Below are 19,556 nucleotides of genomic sequence, written 5' to 3'. Positions count from 1 at the left end.
CACAGCTTTATATATATATATATATATATATAAAAAACTTGGTTAAATATAAGTGTGCAACAATTATTGGCACCCTTTTAGTCAATACTTTGTGCTGCCTCCCTTTGCCAAGATAACAGCTCTGAGTCTTCTTCTATAATGCCTGATGAGGTTGGAGAATACATGGCAAGGGATCTGAGAGTGTTCCTCCATACAGAATCTCTCCAGATCCTTCATATTTCGAGGTCCACGCTAGTGGACTCTCCTCTTCAGTTCACCCCACAGGTTTTCTATGGGGTTCAGGTCAGGGGACTGGGATGGTCATGGCAGGAGCTTGATTTTGTGGTCAGTAAACCATTTTTGTGTTGATTTTGATGTATGTCTTGGATCATTGTCCTGCTGGAAGATCCAACCACGGCCCATTTGAAGCTTTCTGGCAGGTTGATCTGTTGATATTTGATCGAGTCTGTGATGCCATGTACGCTAACAAAATGTCCAGGTCCTCTGGCAGAAAAACAGCCCCTAAACATTAAAGATCCACCTCCATATTTAACCGTGGACATGAGGTACTTTTCCATATGGCTACCTCTCTGTGTGCTCCAAAACCACCTCTGGTGTTTATTGACAGAAAGCTTTTTTTTGTTTGTTTGTTTCGTCTGACCATTTTGGATGAGAGTAGAGGCTTTTCTCTTGAAACCCTTCCAAACAACTTGTGGTGATGTAGGTGACTTCGGATTGTAGTTTTGCAGACTTTCTGACCTCAAGACACAAATAACTTCTGCAGTTCTCCAGCTGTGATCCTTGGAGATTTTTTTGGCCACTCGAACCATCCTCTTCACAGTGTTCATTGAGAGCAGAATATTTTTGTGAATTTTTATTTTTTTTTTAACAAAACATCAAAAGGTTAAACAATAAAGACAATTTTTCACAGCCTTCTTTGTTCATATTTACCAAGGGTGCCAATATTAGTGGAGGGCACTGCAAGTGTTTTCCAAGCTGTTCTTGTTTTTTGTATTTTGAATAAACCTATTCAGAGTTGTCATTTTAAACTAACAAGTCTTGCTTTTGTATGTATTTACTGTATGTTCACATTTATTCATTTAGCTGATGGTTTTATCTCTGAAGGTGGGCTGTCTATATTTTCATGTTTATATGTTTTATGCTTTTGGGGAGATTTCTTTTTGAACTTAACAGGTCTACATAGTCCAAATCACAACAAGGATCCATTTATCCCCAAGCTTATTGTCAGATTAATTATGGCATGATGGAGACTGATGATAGAAACCTATAAGATCTTTCTACCCCGATTTTGCATGAGTTTTTCCTATGACCTCTTGTAAATGTGCTAAATCAATGGCTAGAACTGAACTGTGTTTTAAAGTAGGTTTCACAGAGAGAAGAAAGAACACATCATAAGCATATCTTCATCTCATCTGTTGTCATAGTGTAAAGCCAACAACCTGGAGAGGAATGTACAGAAAACTGTGGAGATGGTAACGGATTATAAGTTAAAACACTCCCGTGCCTCCCCTTGGAAATATATGGCTCTGCAGTCAGCAGTGTAGAGTCTCTCAAATTCCTAGGAACAGGTTGCCAGTAAGAGCTCAAAAGGAATAACAACACAACCATAATGAACAGAGCATGCACTTTCTGTGACAGCTCAAGAAATCTGGGCTGCTGGTTCAATTTAAAACAACAACAACAACAACAACAACAACAACAAAAAAACATCACATATTCATACAGCACACTGTGAGATCTGCAGAGAAACTAGTTGGACTGACAAGTCCCCCTACTCACAGACCTGTACTCCTATAGAATGAGGAATAACCCAGATTCATCTCTCCTCCTGAGGTTCTCCTCTCAGTAGGGACAGAGAGTGAGAGCTACTGTATAAGGACTCAGAAAATATATATATTTTGTTTGCACAGAGTTTGCATGTTCTCCCCGTGCTGCGGGGGTTTCCTCCGGGTACTCCGGTTTCCTCCCCCAGTCCAAAGACATGCACGGTAGGCTGATTGGCGTGTCCAAAGTGTCCGTAGTGTATGAATGGGTGTGTGAGTGTGTATGTGATTGTGCCCTGCGATGGATTGGCACCCTGTCCAGGGTGTACCCCGCCTTGTGCCCGATGCTCCCTGGGATAGACTCCAGGTTCCCCCGCAACCCTGAAGAAGGAGTAAGGATGGATATTATATGCATATGGTGTATATGTTTTCTATATTACATATTGTATATACTGTGTGAATTGTGTTATCTGTTGCTCCAACACCAAGACAAATCGCTTGTACACTACAAGATATAAACACACACACACACACACACACACACACTGTCTAATCTGTATGTGCTATATTACACTCATCACATATTCTCAACATTATTACTCTCATCTATTGTGTGATAATTGCTTTCATTTGCATTACTTTACATTCCTAGAATATTGTTTCATTTATGTAAGTGCAATTACAGCTGCTTCAAACAGAGAGAGAGAGAGAGAGAGAGAGAGAGAGCGCTATAGATCGAACACAAGGCATCACTAACTGTGTGAACAGATCCTCTATCACACAGCTTTAGAGCAGAATTTGAGATGATGATTAATGGAGTATGTCAAAATATGTCAAAAAGTTTTTTTTCCCAGCAAGTAAAGGGCATAAATAAAGTTTAATGAGGCAGCTAAGTGTTTAATGAAAAGCAAGTGAATAAAGTGGGTGTCATGCATAAGGAGGTTATCATTACATAATCGTGTTCCTACAAGAACAAAGAAATCCATCAGACCAACCAAGGGAGCAATGATGAAGAATTCAGCTGGGAGGTTGCCAGTTATTTCCTGATGGCTTCTTGTTATAATTAAATCACTGAATGATCTTACAGGAAAAACATGTTAAATCAATCTAAATGACACTGTAATTTACCTCTACTAATAAAGTTCTACCCTTTCCCAGCTGATTTTATTACAGTTTGGACATGAAAGTAGTTGACCTGATAAACAGTAGGGAACTGAGGGAATGTCTGTACTCTGGGTGATTTACTGTTTTTTTATTTATTTATTTTTAATATGTTCTCTGTATTTTTGGCCCTTGTTTGGTCGTTTGGACCTCATTGCTTCATCAGCCGATTTTGCATTTTCACCAGTAAACCGGTAACTTGCAGTTAGCAAGTTTTCCTAACCTGACCTACAGATTGAAGTTATGGAGGGTTTTGTTACATGTACACAGCTGATGCTGCAAACCTTGATTTGGATTGGTTTGGTACGGTTTCTCTCTTTCATTCATCTCAGGCTGTCGGAAAGGAACCTGTTCGGGTAATGTCAGTATTAGCCATTAGCACTTAGTCACGATTTCCCCTAGCACTAGCGCTGTAGCATGCAGCGTGCTCTAAAGCTCGAAGCCTGAACGTGCGCTTTCAGTGACATTGACTTTATTTACGTTTAACATGTGCGTCTGTTAGGATTTCTGTCTTGACTCCGCCCCGTATTGTCATCGGTCGCTCCCTTATGTGTCATCATTAGTCTCAGCAGTTTTGTGTTCACCCTTGATTATGTGTGTAATTTAAACCCCTTGTGTGTCTATAATGCAGTGCGAAGTATTGCTCTGACCGTACCAAGCCTTTGTTCCTCAGATCCTGTTCTCGTTCTTGTTCTCGTTCTCGTTCTTGTCCTTGTTTTTTTTTTTTTTTTCGATTCAGTTTTGCCTGGTTTATACCCGTTCTGTAAATGAATGATTGCTGCATTATATTTGAGAACAATAAGACACTACAGTGTCAGATCAAGTGTGTGTTCATCTACGCACAGATAGTGCGGTTAGCGAAGCATCAGAATTTTACTCTGAAGGTCTAGGGAACATGCCACTGGCAGGGTTCTGCGCTAATAACTGGAAGATTCAATGGAAGTTCAATTCTCAGGACTACTTTGAACCACTGAGTTTGAACCCTTCCAGTCTAAATCAAAGTTATATAACGTGACCATTTTGAAAGCTCTGCCATTTCTATCATAATGCCAGCAACCACAATTAGCACTTTTGATAAGCTGATCAGTGCTATTGAAACACAAGATCCATTTGATGTGGGTGGGCACAGTTTGAGAGAGATCCGTGTGGAAATGCTCGTGTTATAATAAAGCACAGGTGATTTTCACATTGACTTTAATGTTAATCTGTAAAGCATAAGAGAGTTAAGTTTCGAGATCTGCTGCCCTGCCCAAAAGCGTTTGAAGCGGAACGCCAGCGATCAATCCAAAGGCACTGTTCACTGATGAAAGCCTTGTCGACTTGACCCTGTACACAGTGCAAGGTAATGATCATCTTCTTTTAACTTCAAGTTCCCATTCATGATCAAAGGGTGGTAGAGCACCGAGATAAATACTGCATGAGTGCCAGCTCTCTACACACTGATGCACAAGATCCAGAGCCCTGTGTGCCAGCCTAGTTTTATTTCCTGTAATGTTTACCTCCTTTATGCTTTATTTATCGTGCTAGGAGGAGTTGCCTGGCTCCGTAGTAGAGAATATTGACTTTTAATGAAAACAATTGATGACAGTTCACAAAATAAAGTCAGCCAGATTAAATAATCATTTAATCATCTTCAGTAACCGGTTTATCCTGATCAGGCTCATGCTGGAACATTGGTAGCAAGGCCTGGACTAAATATAATATGTCAGTTTGAATCCATCAGTTCTATACAGGAATGTAGCGAACGTGTTAAAACACTTACGGAGAAGCCTTGTGACGAACTAGATGTTGTATGGAAAGAGTAGTGATTCTCTCCATATTCATAGGCTTCATATGCTGTTTGATCTGACTGCATAAATGATTAACGTGACCAGTATCAAGGCTTTAGCACCACAGCACAGGATAAATACAAGCCTTTAGACTGCCTTTAAATGAAATATTTATAGCACCACAAACCCATCAATTGATTTCCTAAAGTGAATCCAAAACTTATACATATTATACACCGTGTAATCAATTAAGAAATAATTAATAAACAAATAAAACATTTAAAAAAAAAGCTCAGGGGTGCGTCTAAAATCGAACAGTGTTCATGTGCATAGTAGAATACTATCTATAAGAATAAGTAGTCTGTTTAGGTCAGAAAATGGGAGAAGATTTACTGAACTATTGGGAAAATCGAGGCCTTTGATAGCAAGGCGGTACGCCTACTCCTGCTAATCGATGGCTTAACCACAAACATACCAACACCTGCCTGCACACGTTAATATAAGGCAATGGGAATCAAAAGAGTGGCAGGATATTACACATTTCACCATCATCAAAATTTATAATGTACATCAATTGTTTAAGTACCAGTGATTAAGTACCGGTGACTATGCTGTAACAGGTTTTGGCCCCTTAGTTCCAGTGAAGGGAAATCGTAACGCATACACAGACGTTCTAGACAATTGTGTACGTCCAGCTGTGGCCACGGTTTGGGGAAGACTCATACTATATGGTGTGATGGTCAGGTGTCCACAAACATTTGGCCATATAGCGTCGTTTAGATTTATTTACAGATCTCAAAACGTTCAGTGATTTCTCTCATCATGCCAGAGCAATCAAAACAGACTGCTCAGAGCCCACGTTCATCCCCTCCAGCTCGAGCGGCGTTGTAGATTATCATCAGGGAATTAAAATCCCAGTGCTTTAAGTGCTTTAGTATAATTTATTCACTCTTAAGTTACGGGATTGCAGGGCGAAAATCTGAGATGCGTCCATTGACTCCATAACAACGAGGTCAGTTTTATCTGAAGATTCATAATTTCCTGTTAGCATCTTTATCACAAGAATGAGCACTTGCTTTCCTGGAACATAGTCATGTATATTTAGCCATGCTGATAAAGAGCACTCGGGGAAAAGACGATAATCAGTCAAAGACTGCTCACTCCTACATGTGTGTAGGATGCCACCTGAATGGCAGGAAGTGGTTTGAGGTTCAATTTTGTCGACATGGAGGAAAACGGACCATCCCAAAGGCATGGTCTAATGGAATATGCTGTGTCAATCTATTGTGAGGGATAGACAGATTGATAAGTTATGATAAATACAATGTTTGATGTTATTTCGTATGCATATAGACATAGAAGAATTGTCCAAAGTATTGTGAATTTGTCTCGTAGAATTCCGGCAATAAGAACTATGCATTACTATGCAAATGCGATTGCTATTTCCTATTCACTTCAGTAGAGCTTTTTAAACAGTATAATTTGCCGTATTAAATTGACTTGGTGTCCCTCGTTCCACTTAGTGAGGCAGCACTCTGAGGTTATCTGAGGTGTTGTGGAACTCACACAGCTGTACACCCTTTTCCGATACCCACACAATGGGGAGGGAAGGTTAAGAGGCCTCTAGGGTGGACCGGTACATGATAGCACAGGGACTGATGAGGATTTCATCAAGGAGTGGGCCTACGCAGCCCTTCATTTTAAAGGCAGGTCCAATAAGCTAAAAACAGACTGCTTTTCCACAACATGTGATAAGCTGAGATTGTTTGACCTTCATGGATGATGAGGTTCAAATCTTCCAAAAGAATGTTTTAGTCTTGGACCTGGACATGACCTTAAGAATAAGATCTACATTTGTTTTGTTGGCCAGTAAAGTCAAAAAGCATCAAAGCACAAAAATGCAAAATGCAGTTTTGCTTTTTACCAGCAGGTGGTGGTATTCACCTACTGTTCCAGAGAAACCAGCTTTACAATGACTCAGACAAATCACTTCTGGACAACTTTAAAAAATAATAATAATAATAATCACTTCCACATTATAAATGCTCATTGTGGGTCTGTTATTTATTGTTTGTTTATTGAACCAGTGGTGATTTGGTAATCACTTAGACACTGTGAAGATTGGATGAAGAAATGATCTGTTTTTTTTATCCTGAGAGGACTAGGTAACAGAAATACAACATACAGAAATAGATATAGAAAGCAAAAAACAATACCTCCATACAATAAACCTTAAAAATGTAATGTCCTCAGTGCTGTACTGTAGCCCACACACACTTCAAGTGTGAATGTCAAATGTGCCCTGCGATAAGGGATACAAACGGATCAAGCGAACTACAAATATTACAAAATATTATACATCCTTTCAGTTGCAAAATATTAATCACAGTGATTACAAAAGATGTTTTTGAAATATTTCCCTTTGATATTGAAAAGAAGTGCTGTCAATGTACTCATTAGAAGTATATACAGTTGTGCTCAAAAGTTTGCATACCCCTTACCGACTCTGCTAAATCTTAATACTGTTAAGAAATTAAGAGTAAGCTGAATAAGCTATTTCACATAACAGATGTTTACATATAGTCCACAAGACAATATAATAGCTGAATTTATAAATATTACCCTGTTCAAAAGTTTACATACCCTTGATTATTAATACTGTGTGTCGTTACCTGGATGATCAGCGACTGTGTTTATGTTTTGTGAGAGTTCTTCATGAGTCCCTTGTTTGTCCTGAGCAGTTAAACTGCCCACTGTTCTTCAGAAAAATCCTCCAGGTCCTGCACATTCTTCACTTTTCCAGCATCTTCTGCATATTTGACCTCTTTCCAACAGCGGCTATATGATGTTGAGATCCAGCGTTTCACACCGAGGACGACTGAGGGACTCGTACACGACTATTACAAAAGGTGCAAACATTCATGATACATTAAGAGCCAGGGGGGTGTAAACTTTTTAACAGGATGATCAGTGTAAATTGTTAGTATTTTGTCTTCTGGGAGACATGTAACGTATTTAGCATCTTATTTAGCGTCTGAAGGGCAGTACTAAATGGGAAAAAAAATCTTTAAACAAATAATAACAATTTACAGGTTCTTAATGTATCGTGAATGTTTGCACCTTATGTAATAGTCGTGTACGAGTCCCTCAGTGTGAAAAGATGGATCTCAACATCATATAGTCGCTGTTGGAAAGGGGTCAAATATGAACACAAAGCATAAACACAGACATTGATCATCCCAGTAATGACACACACTATAAAGAATCAGGGGTGTGTAAACTTTTGAACAGGGTAATATTTATAAATTCAGCTATTATATTGTCTTGTGGACTACATGTAAACATCTGTTATGTGAAATAGATTATTCAGGACAGAACTAAATAAAAAAGAACATGGGATTTTCATGATCCGTCTTATTGTGTTAACAGTATAAAGATTTAGCAGATTCTGTAAGGGGTATGCAAACTTTTGGGCACAACTATATATATATATCAATGCAACTCATTACATTTTAGAGTACAGTAAGTAATTGTTCCCAAACTGACTGAAACTTGTATAGTGGCTAAAATAAAGGGATGCAGCACTGTGTGAGGAAAGATGAAGGATCTATGTTATTAATCACTCCATCCTCCCCACTGTCGTCCTCTGCCAGGAAGCATTGCTTTGAAAAACAACAATGAGACACTATAGAAAAAAGTTTCAAGAAATCATAATGGTTTCAGAAAAAATAACATCCGGCATTGAGTAATTTTTATTACTGAGAAGAAATGTAGACAGAAATCAAAATACTTCTGTCACTCTTTGCAATTCGCATATTCCATTTTTTTTGTCTCAAGTCATGACAGAACACAAGCTGTTGGATTCCTTTAAAAAAAAAAAAAAAAAAAAAAGCACCGTCAAACTTCTTTTTGGACAAGCTTCTTTCCAAATCTGTTCAGCAAAGCAGCTAATGAGATATTCTGACAACCCCCTCAGGAGCTTAGCACCTTATTGAAAGCAGATGTGACAGAAAGTGTTGATCACATGGAGTGAGCTGTGATGAAGACATAGATGCGGGTGAGGAATGTGGTGACGGTGCCCTGACGCAGCAATTTCATCTCCACGTCGACCAGGAAGTCACGTGGTCCATGAAGCTGGCGCTGCAGGTACACGGCTCCGGTAAAGCTGTTGAGCCGGCGCGTGCTAAAGTAACCTTCTTCGTTGCCACGAGGGATGCTAATGATGATGCTATCACCTGAGTAGGCTGGAGAGGGGCCGATGCGGAAGATCTGCGCCGGAATGACGATGTTTGTCTGGAAACTAAGTTGGTAATAGGTGATGCGGATTGGCATGTTCTGGCACTGAGATCCGAAGCAGCTTACCCGCTCGCAGCGTCTGGAAAAACATGTGGGAGGTTAATAAAGAGGTGGACAATGTAATGCTATTAGGAAGGCTACATTTGATCATTGCACTACCTTTCCAAAGTATAAACTAATCAAGGCTTATATAACCACGAGCCTGTTTTTAGCTGAGCGTTTAGCTGACCTATTTTGTTTGAGTGACACCTATGATTGGCTACACACAGAGAGAAACAACGCCATCCTTTCTACCCAGAAAGCAGGGTCAATCATACTTTTAAAGTCCCAGCCACAGGTGGCTATAGAATTAATGTGGCTTGCAATCTCATTTAGCCATTTGTGCTACTTACACAGGCTACGTGTGTGGATGCGTTACCTTTTTCAAGTCAAGTCTCAACAATTATACTATTTTATTCCACACTGCTGTTGAATTCTCAACCAATCTGACTGGTCAGATGGTGTTTTCTTCAGCGGCAGCTCTGATAGATGTGGTGTTCTGACAAATTGTCCCACGTATTGAGATATCCTACCAAGGGATTCTGTGCATTTCCTCATCTGAAACCCATAAATTCAATCTTCTTCATATATTTTAGTGCTGGAGACATTTTCTGATAAGGTCACAGTAATAAAATAGACAAAATAGCTAAAACTACGTGTGGGATTGTTTTACGAAGACCTATAAATGCGTGCTATGCTAGGACCGTTTGATAAGGTGGGACAGTTCGTGAAATTCAATTCAGAAGTTTAGCGCTGCAGGCTTTCATTCCAAACACATACTGTAGGAGGCACATCTGATAGTTGAATGGAGACCAAGATGAACTGATTAAACAAGTAGAATCAGGTGTGGCTCCTGCCTGGTTGGAATGAAAGCCTGCAGCCACACTGGTCCTTTGTAGATAGGATTGATGACCCCTGCTCTACACAATCTAATAAGAAATGGATTTTTTTTAAAAATTGTCTTGTTATTTAACAAAGCAAAATCACTGACATGGTGAAGCTTTCTATAATTTTATTAATGGAAGTCGCATCGTCCTCACTAACCTGTCTTTTTTAAAGTTAACAAAACTGGAATTAATAACATTCTCTGTCCTAAAGACAGGCAAATGGAGGAAAATGTACTGACCATAACTAATCAGTGGCACTGACTACGTTTACATGGACAGCAATAATCTAATTATTGACCTTACTCTGATTAAGATAATATTGTGATTAAGGTGTTTACATGAGTCGCTTTTAGAATACTCCTGTCATGTTCCCGTTTTACATGTTATAGAACATAATTAGATTAACAGCCCGCGTCATTACGTCACCGCGCCACGCCGTCCGACGTCCCTCCAGAATTTCACGTATCAACATACAGTTCGTCTTCGTTATGGTACCGTATACACTTTTGGGTGTTTTTATTTATTTATTTTTACGAACGCTTTAAGTGCAGTTAATTATTTGTCATGCTGTACGTGCTAATAGACAACTGCTTGAAGCCATGGGCTGCGTCTCAAATCGCGTAGTTACCGTCTATATAGTAGCCGAGATACATGTATTTTTCCCCACTACAGGCCTATAGTAGGAAAGTTTGCGGTTTGGGACACAGCCGTGCTCTATTGTTTGCCATAAAACGTGAAACTGCCGTGTGTGATCGTGTCCTGTCGCAAAATGCGGTGAAAACTCTCACACGACGCTCATAATGTGATTACATGTCTGTAATACACGTCCATAATGCGACTAAAACAGGAGTACCTCACCTGTCTTAATTCGAGTATGACCTTAATTAGATTAAGGTAAGTAAAAATTGCTGTTTACATGGTAGTTTCTTAATCAAAGTATGGTCTTAATCGGATTAAGAGTGGATTATTGTTGTCCATGTAAACGCAGCTACTGAAGACTCTTCTATTAATGTCAAATAAACAATTAAGTGTGAGGAAAAATAGAAGAAATCAGTCAAATACTTTTTCACAGCACTGTATGTATCTTATCTGTGTGTATGATCTATGCAGCTGATTTCTGTCTTACCTGGCAGATCTATGTGTGCTCTGTGTCTGTTTGATCTCGGCATATTATATATGGTATGTGTTTTATCTGTGTGTAGTATTTGCTTTCTGATCACTAGACCAGATGTACCTACATCAGGAGGTGCGATGAGACATGTTTTATTGTTGCAATGAAGTAGCTGCAAAATACGCTTGTAATGTGCCTTAAATTAACATTCAATTTCCTAAGTCTGTGGCTCATCACCCAAACTGCGCCTGAGATCACCTATTAAATGCACCCGGTGTGAAGTGCATTTACAGCTACTGTGAAATGTGGAAATAGTTAACAGCAAAGCCATCAAAAAGCTCAAGTCGAAAGAGAAAATGGAGGTTCAGTAACAAAGATAATGTGTTAATAAATAAAGTTCTTATTAAATAGACTTTTGGGTAATAGCCAGTAAACGGTGTGGCGGGCATTAATACAGCTCATTTGGTTTGCCGTTTGGTTAATAATAGGTTTTAATTAAAAGGCTGTTGTTTACATAATGAGCTACTGCGTATAAAAGTGTGCAATTAAAGTTTACTCCATTTTTCTTGTGGTCGACTGCTTCTATAACACTGGCAGTGTTACAAAGTCAAGCTTAATGTAGTGAATTTCTTTATTAGATTGGAAAGACATGTATGTGTCTTTGCCTGGATCTGCCAGTTGTCAGTGACATAAGAAGCCCATCTGACAAGCCGCATTAGAAGACCTAAGGAGTTGTTTCACCAAGGTCCTAAAATGCATATTACATGCACCTGGCAACACTACTGATACTGCTCCAAGCAAAATATACTGTATACTGTATATACAATCAGGTCCATAAATATTTGGGCAGTTATTAATGTCTACCACGGTATGTTGGTGTTGAAATTAATGAATGAATATGAGCTCAAAGACTTTCAGCTTTAATTTAAGGATATTTAGAAATTATATCTTTATGTTCACCCCCCCATTAATTGGACAAAATAATTTTAATACTTGATTGCAAATTGTTTGCAGTCAATGATTGCCTGAAGTCAGGGTTTCTTCCTTGGTGATGCTCTGCCAGGGGTTTACTGCAGCTGTATTCAGTGCCTGCTGGTTCTTGAAGCATTTTACCTTCAGTTTTCAGCAAATGAATGCTTAATTGAGGACTTGGGCATTGCAAAACATTCCACTTCTTTGCCTTAAAAAATCTTGGGTTACATTCAAAGTAAACTCCCATCTGTGCTGCAAAGCATCATCACATGAGTTTTAAAGCATTTTGGTTCTGTCACGTTTTCCTCATGATGAAGGTTAGGATGGATGCAAGTGCAGAAAAGAGCTTTTAATAAAGAGAGGCAGGCAGACAAATCCGAATCATGAGACAATAGCGCGGTCGAAATAACAGGCAATGGGTCAGGCAATCTACAAACAGGAATGAACTGGGCGAGGCTGGAATCAAGAACGAGAAACGAGAAAGAAGGTCAATGAACATGACTCAAAACGAGAAACAAGGAACACCCACTTGGTAAGGAGATAACACTCAATACTACCCGAAGCGCAACGAGACACGAGGGGTTTAAATGACAAATGTAATCGGGGTGAAACACAAGACAGCTGAGAACAATGATGACACATCTACGGGGAAACAACGAATGACAAGACAGGGGCGGAGACAAGACAAAAACCATAACAAAAGCACATGTAGAAAGTAAACAAAGTCAATGTCACTGAAGACCCAAAAGTGTGCGTTCGCTAAGAGCTCGTGCATCGGGTCTCCGAGCACGCTGCATGCTACAGCACTAGCTCGAGGGGAAATCGTGACAGGTTGAATCTCAGAGTTAAGATAGCCCTATACTATACACTTCAGAATTCATCCTGCTGCTTTTATCAGCAGTCACATCATCAATAAATACAAGGGAACCAGTTCCACTGGCAGCCATGCATGCCCACGCCAGAAGATTTCTTCTGTTTTTGTGTATATCTCATACTAAATACTTTTAGATCTTCAAACAAAATACAACATAAAACAAAGGCAACCTGAGTAAACACACAATACAGGTTTTATTATTATTTTTTTAATTGAAGTAAAAAAAAGTTATTCAACACCTATCACCAATGTGAAAAACTAATTGACCCCTTAACTTAATCTGGTTGTGCCACCTTTAGCAGTAATAACTGCAACCAAACACTTCTGGTAACTGGAGATCAGTCTTTCACTTACTTCTAGGACTAGGGCTTACTCCTACGCTTTGGATCATTGTCTTGCTGCATAATCCAGTCGCGCTTGAGTTTCAAATTACAGCCTGAAGACCGGACATTCTCCTTTAGGATTTTCTGGTAGAGAGCAGAATTCATGTTTCCCTCAATTATTGCAAGTTGCCCAGGCCCTGAAGCAGTAAAGCATCCCCACACCATCACACTACCTCCACCATGCTTCACCGTAGGTATGATGTTCTTTTTGTGGAATGCTGTGTTTGGTTATGCCAGATGTAACGGGACTCCTGTCTTCTAAACAGTTCCACTTTCTACTCATCAGTCCACAGAACATTCTCCCAAAAGGTTTGAGGATCATCAAGGTGTGTTTTGGCAAAATTCAGATGAGTCTTAATGTTGTTCTGGGTTAGCAGTGGTTTTCACCTCACCTCTCTTCCATGGAGCCGTTTTCCCACAGTGTCTTTCTGATAGTGGAGTCATGAACAGTGACCTTTATTGATGCAAGAGAGGCCTGTAGGTCCTTTGATGTTGTCCTTGGCTCTTTTGTGACTTCCTGGATGAGTCGTCGCTGTGCTCTTGGAGGAATGTTGGAAGGTCGGCCACTTCTGGGAAGGTTCACTACTGTGCCGAGTTTTTCCATTTGGAGATAACGGCTCTCACTGGGATTCTTTGGAGTTCCAGAGCTTTTGAAATAGCTTTGTAACCCTTCCCAGACTGATGTATTTCAATCACCTTCTTCCTCATCATTTCTGGAATTTCTTTCAGCTTTGCCATAGTGTGCTACTGGGTAAGACCTTTTACCCAACTTCATGCTGTTGATAAAAAGTTCTATGTAAGTGTTGATGTGATTGAACAGGGTTTGCAGTAATCAGGCCCGGTTGTGTCTAGTCCAGCTGAACCCCATTATCAATGCAGTTTCATAGATTTGGAGAATTAGTAACTACAGGGGCAAATACATTTTCACACAGGCCCAGTTGGTATTGGATAACATTTTTGCTTCAATAAATAACATTATCATTTAGAAACTGCATTTTGTGTTTCCTCAGGTGTCCTTTGCTTTATCTTTGAATTTGTTTTTATTTCTAAAACAATTTAGTATGAGATATATAAAAAACAGAAGAAATATGGATGTGGCAAACACTTTTTCACAGCACTGTATGCTTCAGATCATGAGCAGTTTCTTTCCCTTCTCCATACTCTTCTCTTCCCATCATTCTGGTACACGTTCAAGGTCTTTGTTTCATCTCTACATAGCACGTTGCACCAGAACCATATAGGCTTTAAAAATGTTTTTGGCAAAATTTGGTCTTTCTGTTTTGGAGGCTTACCAGTGGGTTACATCTTGTGATAAACCCTCTGTATTTACTCTGGTGAAGATTTCTCTTGATTGTTGATTTTGACACAGATACACCTACCACCTGGAGAGCGTTCATCAGCTGGTAAACTATGAAAGAATTCTTCTGTCACCCACTATAGTTGTTTCCAGTGGTCTTCTAGGCGTTTTGGTATTCCTGAGCTCAGTAGTGCATTCTTCTTTTTTAAACAATTGCAAACAAAACACAGGTTTATCAAAAAAACAAAACAAAAAAAAAAACGTATAGGTGTGCAACAATTATTGGCACCCTTTTAGTCAATACTTTGTGTTACCTCCCTTGCCAAGATAACAGCTATGAGTTTGCTGAGCTCTGAGTTTTGGATCATTGTCCTGCTGGAACATCCAACCACGGCCCATTAGATTCTTTCTGGCAGAGGCAGTCAGGTTTTCATTTAATATCTGTTGATATTTGATGGAGTCCATGATGCCATGTATCCTAACAAAATGTCCAGGTCCTCTGGCAGTAAAACAGCCCCAAAACATTAAAGATCCACCTCCATATTTAACCGTGGACATGAGGTACTTTTCCATATGGCTACCTCTCTGTGTGCCAAAACCACCTCTGGTGTTTATTACCAAAAAGCTCTATTTTGGTTTCATCTGACCATAGAACCCGATCCGATTTGAAGTTCCAGTAGTGTCTGGCAAACTGAAGACGCTCGACTTGTAGTTTTGGAGATTTTCTGACCCCAAGACACAACTAACTTCTGCAGTTCTCCAGCTGAGAATTTTTGGCCAAGAGGACTCGAACCGTCCTCTTCACAGTGTGTTGAGACGATACAGACACACGTCCAATTCCAGGTTGATTCATAACATTTCCAGTTGACTGGAATTTCTTAATTATTGCCCTGATGGTGGAAATGGCCATTTTCAATGCTTGTGCTATATTCTTCCCATTTTGTGAAGCTCAACAACTTTTTGCCGCACATCACAGCTATATTCCTTGGTTTTACATATTGTTATGAATGACTGAGGGAATTTAGATGATGTGTTACCTCGTATTTATAAGTCATGGTTAAACAATTTCCTGTTCCTAGTCACCCAGGTGTACTAAATAATGTAAAATATCAATGAGAATATACTTCAAATATATTTTTCTCATATGAATTCATAGGGGTGCCAATAATTGTTGCACACCTATATTTAACAAAGATATTGTTAAAGATCTTTGTGCCAATATTAGTGGCGGTAGACATTTCTGTATTATAATTTTTTTATTCTAATATTTTGAGATACTGGATTTTTGAATTCCATGAGCTGTAAGCCGTAATCATCGAGATTAAACCAAACAAACAAACAAACAAAAAGGCTTGAAATATTTCACTTTGTGTAATGAATCTAGAATATATGAAAGTTTCACTTTTTTAATTAAATTATGGAAAAAAAAAAGAACTTTTCCATGATATTCAAATTTTTTGAGATGCACCTTTATATAGATATACTCAAAAAAAAGAAATATCCCTTTTTCAGGAGACTGTATTTTAAAGATAATTTTGTAAAATGAAAATAATCTTTACAGATCTTTATTGGAAAGGGTGTAAACGATATTTCTCATGATTGTCCAATGAACCATAAACAATTATTGCACATGCACCTGTGGAATAGTCCTTAAGAGAAGAACAGTTTACAGCTGGTAGTTAATTAAGGACACAGTTACAGTAAGTTCGGACACTAAAGAGACCTTTCTAGTGACTCTGAAAAACACCAGAAGAAAGATGTCTAGGGTTCCTGCTCACCTGCGTGAACATGCCATAGACCTGCTGCAGGGAGGCATGAGGACTGCAGATGTGTCCAGAGTAATAAACTGTAATGTCTGTAATGTAAGACGCCTGAGACGGTGCTACAGAGAGACAGGAAGGACAGCTGATCGTCCTTGTAGTGGAAAATTACATGTAACCGTGTGTCCCACCAGACGTGATGGAGAACTCGCAAACGCCTCGGTGGAAGAGTGGAGGAACATCTCACAGCAAGAACTGACCAATCTGGTGCAGTCCATGAGGATGAGATGCTCTGTAGTACTTAAAGCAGCTGGAGGAGACACCACATACGGACTGTTACTTTTAATATTGACCCCCCCTTTGTTCAGGGACTCGTTATTCCATTTCTGTTCCTCAAACGTCTGTGAAACTCGCTCAGTTCGTGTCTCAGTTGTCGAATCTTTTTATGTTAATACAAATATTTACACATGTTAAGAAATTTTCTGGAAATAAAAGCAGTTGAATGTGAGAGGGCGTTTCTCTTTTTTTTTTGCTTAGCATATATATAGATATAGATATAGATATATAGATGTAGCATGATAAACTCTGAAGTCTATAAAGCTATACTTTCTGCTCAGATTCAGTCCGATGCTGTAAAACTGATAGGACGGCACTTCACAGTACAGCTCGATAATGCCCCAAAACAAACCACAAAAGCAACCCAAGGGCTTAGAAGGCAAATAAATTAAACGTTCTTAAATGTCTGATGACCTCAACCCAATTCAGCATGCTTTTCACTTACTGAAGACAAAACTGAAGGCACAAAGACAGACAAACATGCAGCAACTGAAGGCAGCTGCAGTAAAGAGCTTGCCAAAGCATCTCAAGGGAGGAAACTCAGCATTTGGTGATGTGCATGGGTTCCAGATTTCAGGCAGTCATGGACTGCAAAGGATTTGCATCCAAGTATTAAAAATCATCCTAATATTTATGATTACGTCAGTGTGTCCAGTTACTTTTGAGCCTGGGAAAATGAACGGACTCTGCAAAAAACAGCTGTAATTCCTAAACGGTTCATGCAATATTTTTGTTAAACCCCTTGAATTAAAAGTCTACACTTCAATCACATCTTGCTTGCTACATCTCGAATCCATTGTAGTGGTGTACAGAGGCAAAATGATGAAAATTGTGTCGCTGTGTTACACAATTGTGCGGCCTAATTATGCCTGAAAATGTGTGTAAAGATCTGGGAACGTCAGGCCGTCTCTGGGCACATTTGAGCTTTGTGTACTGTTGCTGTGTGTGTGAGTGCATGTGTGTCACAGTTTGGCCCTTCCAGCAGAACCTGTACTTAGATTGGACATGCGTGTGTGTGTGTGTGTGTGTAATAAGCACTTTTTGATCAGAGACAGGCTCTTTCATTTCTCAGCCTAATGGAAAGCGTGCTTGCCAGGGGCTGGGCTCAATAAACCTGTCACCAGCATGGATTTCCTTATTTAACAAGGTCAGTGCTGTAACACACAGGACCAGAGGGACATAACCCATGCCCTTGAACTCCCCCAACACACACACACACACACACACACACACACACACAGTATGCGTATGTTTCCTAGAAGCACATTCATGATCTATGAACCATATCCACATCTAATGGCTGCTGGTGCTGATAGGCATTTCTTTCTCATTTAAATAAATAGAGAGCACACTTTCCATGTAGCATATCGAGTATGAAATTCAAACATAAATGCTTTGATCAGAGCACCATTTATAATGTGTGTGTGTGTGTGTGTGTGTGTGTGTGTTAAAAAATACTCAGCAAAAAAAAAGTTAACGCCCCTTTTTCAGGAGACTGTATTTTAAAGATAATATTGAAAATCTAGATAAGCTTTACAGATCTTTACTGGAAAGGTTTTAAACGATGTATTTCATGCTTGTTCAATGAACCATAAACAATTACTGCACATACATATGTGGAACAGTCCTTAATAACTTAGTTACACAGTTACAATAAGTTCGGACACTAAAGAGACCTTTCTAGTGACTCTGAAAAACACCAGAAGAAAGATGTCTAGGGTTCCTGCTCTCCTGCGTGAACATGCCATAGACCTGCTGCAGGGAGGCATGAGGACTGCAGATGTGTCCAGAGCAATAAACTGTAATGTCTGTAATGTAAGACGCCTGAGACGGTGCTACAGAGAGACAGGAAGGACAGCTGATCGTCCTTGTAGTGGAAAATTACATGTAACCGTGTGTCCCACCAGACGTGATGGAGAACTCGTAAACGCCTCGGTGGAAGAGTGGAGGAACATCTCACAGCAAGAACTGACCAATCTGGTGCAGTCCATGAGGATGAGATGCTCTGTAGTACTTAAAGCAGCTGGAGGAGACACCACATACGGACTGTTACTTTTAATATTGACCCCCCCTTTGTTCAGGGACTCGTTATTCCATTTCTGTTCCTCAAACGTCTGTGAAACGTGTCTCGGTTGTCGAATCTTTTTATGTTAATACAAATATTTACACCTGTTAAGAAATTTGCCGGGAATAAAAGCAGCTGAATGTGAGAGGATGTTTCTTTTTTTTTTTTTTTTTTTTTTGCTGAGTGTATAATTTATATATTATATTTCATTTTGTGATTAGCAGAAGTATTCCTCATTATGTTGGGTAAAAAATGAAAACGACTGTAATTGATATGGGAATGAATTAAGTTCTAATTATGATTATGAACAGTAGCACTCACGTGTCAGACACCTTCCTGTAGTTTTCAGGACATGTAAAGGACAGGCATCGAAATCCTCCCTGGATGTTGTAGCATGTTTGGGTTGTCGAGCAGTTGTGTGTTCCTGTTGCACACTCGTCAATATCTAAAACACACAAAATGTCCACGTCAGCATTCTTTAAAACCAAATTGCTGTCTGTGGTCTGTTGATATATATATATATAGCCACAGGGTCATGATTTTATTGGTATTTTTAATGACATTATGGTTGTGGAAATCACGGTTAACCATAATTAAAGTTGTTATAGTCATGATCATCAAGACATGATATCATGTGACACAGTCTTAGTAAAATTTTTATTCGTTCATTAGTATTAATCTTTTCGTAATTAGTGTTTTTCTTTGCATCAAAATCCCAGGTTAAACCAGGTAGAAATCACAAAATCTGCCTCCATCCTCAGCGCAAGAAGATTTGAGTTAAATGTTTGGTGCTGGTTTTCGTTTTTTGCCACGATTCAGTGGCCACTCCTGCAGCTGTAATTA

General features: G+C 39.3%; 1 protein-coding gene across 2 annotated transcripts in view; it reads right to left on the bottom strand.

The window, feature by feature from the left end:
• Positions 1-7,716: 7,716 nt before the first annotated feature.
• fbln2 (fibulin 2) overlaps positions 7,717-19,556 on the bottom strand; it is a 76,636-nt gene continuing 64,796 nt past the window's right edge. For both annotated transcript variants that reach the window (XM_053653633.1, XM_053653634.1), the window contains 2 exons: positions 19,035-19,158; positions 7,717-9,068 (listed from right to left, as the gene is read on the bottom strand). In XM_053653633.1, coding sequence (XP_053509608.1) covers positions 8,714-9,068; positions 19,035-19,158 — 479 coding nt within the window. In that variant the 3' untranslated portion in view covers positions 7,717-8,713. The remainder of the gene's footprint in view (positions 9,069-19,034; positions 19,159-19,556) is intronic.

The sequence above is a fragment of the Ictalurus furcatus genome, chromosome 21 (genome assembly GCF_023375685.1).
Source record: "Ictalurus furcatus strain D&B chromosome 21, Billie_1.0, whole genome shotgun sequence".
Classification (NCBI taxonomy): Eukaryota; Metazoa; Chordata; class Actinopteri; order Siluriformes; family Ictaluridae; genus Ictalurus; species Ictalurus furcatus.
This window is presented reverse-complemented; position numbering and strand designations above follow the sequence as displayed.